This window comes from Perna viridis, chromosome 1 (assembly GCF_037379345.1).
Source record: "Perna viridis isolate PV_CMFRI_1.1 ecotype Kerala chromosome 1, ASM3737934v1, whole genome shotgun sequence".
NCBI classification, from domain to species: Eukaryota; Metazoa; Mollusca; class Bivalvia; order Mytilida; family Mytilidae; genus Perna; species Perna viridis.
Genome location: NC_142445.1, coordinates 51,311,477 through 51,316,240, shown reverse-complemented (window position 1 = coordinate 51,316,240; position 4,764 = coordinate 51,311,477). Strand labels below are relative to the sequence as shown.

At 31.8% G+C, this 4,764-nt stretch overlaps 1 protein-coding gene across 1 annotated transcript; it reads right to left on the bottom strand.

Moving 5' to 3' along the window:
- Positions 1 to 1,229: 1,229 nt before the first annotated feature.
- LOC148629255 (uncharacterized) lies at positions 1,230 to 4,764 on the bottom strand. Its single transcript, XM_088547031.1, has 3 exons — positions 4,354 to 4,764; positions 3,062 to 3,287; positions 1,230 to 2,545 (listed from the first exon to the last, which is right to left on the bottom strand). The coding sequence occupies exons 1-3, from the start codon at positions 4,669 to 4,671 to the stop codon at positions 2,070 to 2,072; spliced, it is 1,020 nt and encodes a 339-aa protein (XP_088403157.1). The 5' UTR covers positions 4,672 to 4,764; the 3' UTR covers positions 1,230 to 2,069.

Sequence of the window (4,764 nt, the reverse complement as noted above, 5' to 3'; positions counted from 1 at the left end):
TTTTACTGGTCTTTTTATTGCTAGAACTGTTAATAAGTACAGAGGTCTGTAAATTTTAAGTTAGTCTAGTGTTCAAAAATTTCATGAAAAATACACTGGTGGTTGCATTTAATGTATTTACATCAGATGCAAAGAGGAAATATTTATGTGTCTTTCATTCAGTCAAGCGGAAAAGTTTAATGGTATGCAGTCATACTTATTGAAAAAGAAAGATAGTTTTGTTATGGATATTGCATGATTACAGTGATGTCACTTTGTTGAAAGAGTAACCAAGGGAACCAAGGTTAGAACTGAAATCAAAAGGATATACACCAAGGATAAAGAGTAATAGGATAATAATTGAATAATAAAAATATGATCACTCATGCTGAAGAATAACCAAATAACATGTACGAAGAAACAAAAGTAGATGAGCAACTTGGACTCCACTATGAACTGGCAGCATGGACCAGGTGCTCTGGTAGGATCAAAAGCACTGCTTTTATTATAATCTGTAGTGTTTTGATGATACAATTAGTTGATGCTACCATGGGTGAAAATTGCAATTTTTAATCCACATGTACTTGTGCAACAGATCCTTGTTATTTGGTTTACTGATTCTCTCAAGTTAAAACTTTGTTCTAAGTCATATACTCAGCCTAACTTCATGTAGCTTTCATGAAGGTTAACTCCTCCAATACCATTCCATTGATTTTGGTAAAATTAAATGAAGATTGTAAATTATGTTTTGATGTTCATGACTTCAGATATTTGTAAGAAGAGATTATAAAAAGAATATAAAAGAGGGTTAAAGCATTAGATGTAACCCCTTTTAACATGAATGTAGATGTGTGAAGAGGTGTAACCCTTTGTTTACCCTGCTGACTGTGTTCATAGTCCATTAGTAAAAATGCTATCTGTAAATGCTTTTTGTTCTGCTTGCATTAAATGTTGAAAATGGTGCCAACAGTAAGAATTAAATATTAAGTTTTTTGATTACATCACTTAAACATGAATCATTAGTCACTTTCTGTTGACATTGAAATTTCTTGTTAAGATTTTGATATTATGATTTTGGATTATGTTGGTTTAACATGAACTTTTTGTGCTGTGTAAATGGTATACATGTATAGTGTATAGTATTATTATCATTACTTTATAACACTTCCATATCTGTTTCATGCATATGTTCCAGCAGTCACTATCAAATATTGAATACCAGTAACCATACACATCAGGCGACACAAATCTTTTTGATACACATGTAACAGTTTATTTATAAAACAAAATACAAAACGTACAAAAATAGCTTTGCTAATATGATATGCTAAAAAATTCAAAACAATCAATTAATAGTATAAACCATCACTTCTGATTGTACACAGTAAACATAATAAATTTCAAGTTAAATGTAGAATGATTTATTAGCAATATGGAGATAAGAAAACTGAGATGAAACAAAAATTGTATCTCTCTGTTAAAACTAGTAACTACAAAAGGACTCTTTAACTCAGTAATTATAAAAATGATTTTTCATTGACAATCTGAAACTTATAACAAAATTGGGTGGATTACAATAGACCTTTTTCATATTTCCGACTTGGTTTTTTAAAATTTTAAGCAAAGCGAAGTAACCTTCCAACCTGACAGACTGGTTTACTGTCTGATTGGAGCAATGGACAACAGTAGACTTCAAATTCAAATATTTGACTTTGTAGCTTTGGTAAGTACTTGGTTACTTTTGAATAATTAATTTCAAACCATTCAGCCTCATTTAAGTGTTAGTAGTTTAAGTTTCAAAGAAAAATGTTTACTGTTCTTCATTTCCACAATGAGACTGCCAACCAGGTCGTCAGGTGTTGGGTTATGCCCCTTTGAAAAACTAGCTAAATGGCTTGCATTCCATAAATATGGAAAACGACTATTATGAAGTGAAACATACCTGTGAATATGTTTTGAAGTTGCTGTTTTTATATTTGGTTGTTTTTTTTTTTTAAATGTTAGAGGTACGTGTTTACAGCTAATATTCTAAGAACCCTGGCAGATGAAGTGATTCTGTACATGATTCAAATAAGGCCAGTAATACATCTTTACAGTTCATCTTTTACATGTTGTGTTATTGTTGGTTCCACTTCAGGTTCTTCAACTTTTTCTGTCTTTTTTGGTTTAACCCTCTGTTTCCTACCACCAATCAAAATGTTGAACCTATTTTGTTCTATTTCTATGATATCTTCCATGTTCATTATAGTTTTATTGTCTGATCTATTGTCCCCCTGTAAATAGTACCTAAACTGGTGATTAACAGTGAAGAGAAATTGTAGCAAGTTTGGATAGTTCATGGTCCCAGAGACAGCGGAACGGTATTCCACAGCATTAAATGTTATCTCTTCAGTGGGTTTAGCATCTGGTGTCACTAAAATATACATTGATGGAATAGGAACTATTTCATCCTGGAGACCAATAGCCCTCATATCTTCATTTGTTGGTAAAACAAACTTAGCAAAGTTGAAGTATTTCTGAAAACGTACTGCCAGAGCTCTGAGGAAAGATGGTGAGTTTTCTTCGTCTGCAATATACATTAATGAATGACAACCTTGTATGAGCACATAAAGATAAGTTATATCTAAGTAAATTGATTATTGTATGTGTTAATGTAACTCATTTCTTAGCCTGTGTCTGCTGTGATGTAATAATGATAGTGTCAGAGGAGAAGAGTTTTGAAAAAGTATTAATGATGATGGGCAATGGATGCCAAGTGATGGCAATAACTTGTATGGCCTTTGATCAGGTGAGCTAAAAAATCAATGAGGGAACAACGAAAATCTATATTTTTTGGTTTCTGTTTTTTTTTACACCATAAAAAATTAGGGTTGGCAGGGAAAAATAGGGTCGGTAGGGTTACCGAAACAGAATTTTTTTTAAGCCTCACCTATGAAGACTGAAAGACCATATTTGTTATATTTGTTTAAATTTTTAGTTATAGATAAGTAAATTTCCATCCAAAACTTTCCTGTTTAAGTATCTGAAATACTAGAGTACCGATACTATGAAAACAGTGATGTTCCAAACCAGAAAAACTCACTTGTAAAAAATATAAATGGAAATCTTGAGGGACTAGATGTGAAGCTCTCAAACAAGAAGTCTTGAACATCTCTTCCTTTGATCTTCAATACTGTGTCTGGGATGCTTTCTATAACAGCCAATCTAGCCTCTTCTGCATTTTTCACATACTTCCAGTCATGTTTCTTTTTACCCGGGGTTCCATATGGATAAACTCTAGCTAAATTATCTGTACTGTTTTCATATTTCTAAAAATAATAATATAAATTTACATGTACTAATAATGAAAACATGCATCATTTTTCATAAAGGGCATGAGAGATAATAGTTTATGTACTTAGAATCATTTGATGCCAGTGAAACAGAAATATGCTGTCTTGTTAGTGGCAGTCATTAATGCCAGTACGGTCTTGTACTCTGTTAGACTTAAATTTTATATAAGATGCTTGCAAATTAAACACTTTTTAAAAAAAAAACAATAATCTCTTAAATTTTCCAAAGGAATTCAATATTTGATCTACTTAGATATTTAGTTTAAAAAAAGACAGGCCTTCATGCAACTTGAGAATTTCAATAATTAAATCTTAATGCAAATTAAAAGTATTTACTTTTTGAAGATACAGACATTGTACATGTACTTCAATAATTCATAATGGCCATAAAAAGTATCAAAAAAATACCAAGTTTGTTCTCTCACAAATACAGAATGTACTGTAATATGCCAGTATAATGGCATTAAATGTATTATAGAGATGTCAAAGTTGGCTTTATATACACTGTACATCCTTGCTGCAGTCATGTAGCTTCTGTAACATTGTGCTTTGGCATAGCTACAGACAGGTTTATAGTATGGCAAACATAGTTTATCTCTTGAAGACTTTTTTTTAACAAAATCATAATGTTTGAATAAAAAAAACAAGGATACATTTTGTATGTACCTCTTGTAATTTAGATTCTGATATTTTATAAAGTGCTTATTATAAAGTTCAAGATCGACAGTTTAACAAATTTAAACTGCTCAGTTGTATCACAATTGAATACTACTTGATTTCTTGATCAAGGCTTCTTTGAAGTGCTGCTAAAGCTGATAGATACACAAGCTTCTGATTTTTATATTCATGGTTATGCATCAATGATGAATTCCCACATTTCTATGGTGTTTGTTCCTTGTCTGCTACTACATTGTAAGACCAGTTTTCTAAAACTGTTTATCTTATAATGACTTTTTCCACAACCGCCAAAAATACACTTTTCTAGCATTTAAGGTAACATCTTCCTCATCCTATGTTTCATGATAATATAAATATCACTTACAATTTTTTTCACAAGGTGCTGCTCTGAAGTGATATCAATCATTCCAAACCATGTTGAGCCTCGAAGAGTGGATGCCATTGTTTTCCAAGCTCTTGGTATGGAACCTTCATGGAAAATAATTATCCATGGGTCTTTGTTTTTCATTACACTTTCTGTAAAGTTCTCTTTCGTTAAAGGGAATATATCTAAGTATTTTTCGTTGGGCGAAAGAGGTGTCTCTTGTTGTGGTATTTCAAACTGCTTCGTCTTTACGATAGTTTCCATCCTGCAAACATTAATGCTAACAATTAAAACTACGAACAAAGTCAATGCAATCATTGTGAAGGACTCAAATTTAAAGCTGACGTGTATGAAATCAGCTGAAGCGTTGTTGGAAACTAAAGCCGGAAGTTTACAAATTATGAACGTTTT

What these genes read in the sequence shown, in the direction of transcription:
- LOC148629255 (XM_088547031.1), bottom strand. Translation starts at nt 4,671, where the DNA reads ATGATTGCATTGACTTTGTTCGTAGTTTTAATTGTTAGCATTAATGTT. An exon ending in AGCACCTTGTGAAAAAAATT is followed by an intron (nt 3,288 to 4,353) that starts GTAAGTGATATT and finishes TATTATTTTTAG; the next exon opens with AAATATGAAAACAGTACAGA. An exon ending in TCCATTTATATTTTTTACAA is followed by an intron (nt 2,546 to 3,061) that starts GTGAGTTTTTCT and finishes TGTATATTGCAG; the next exon opens with ACGAAGAAAACTCACCATCT.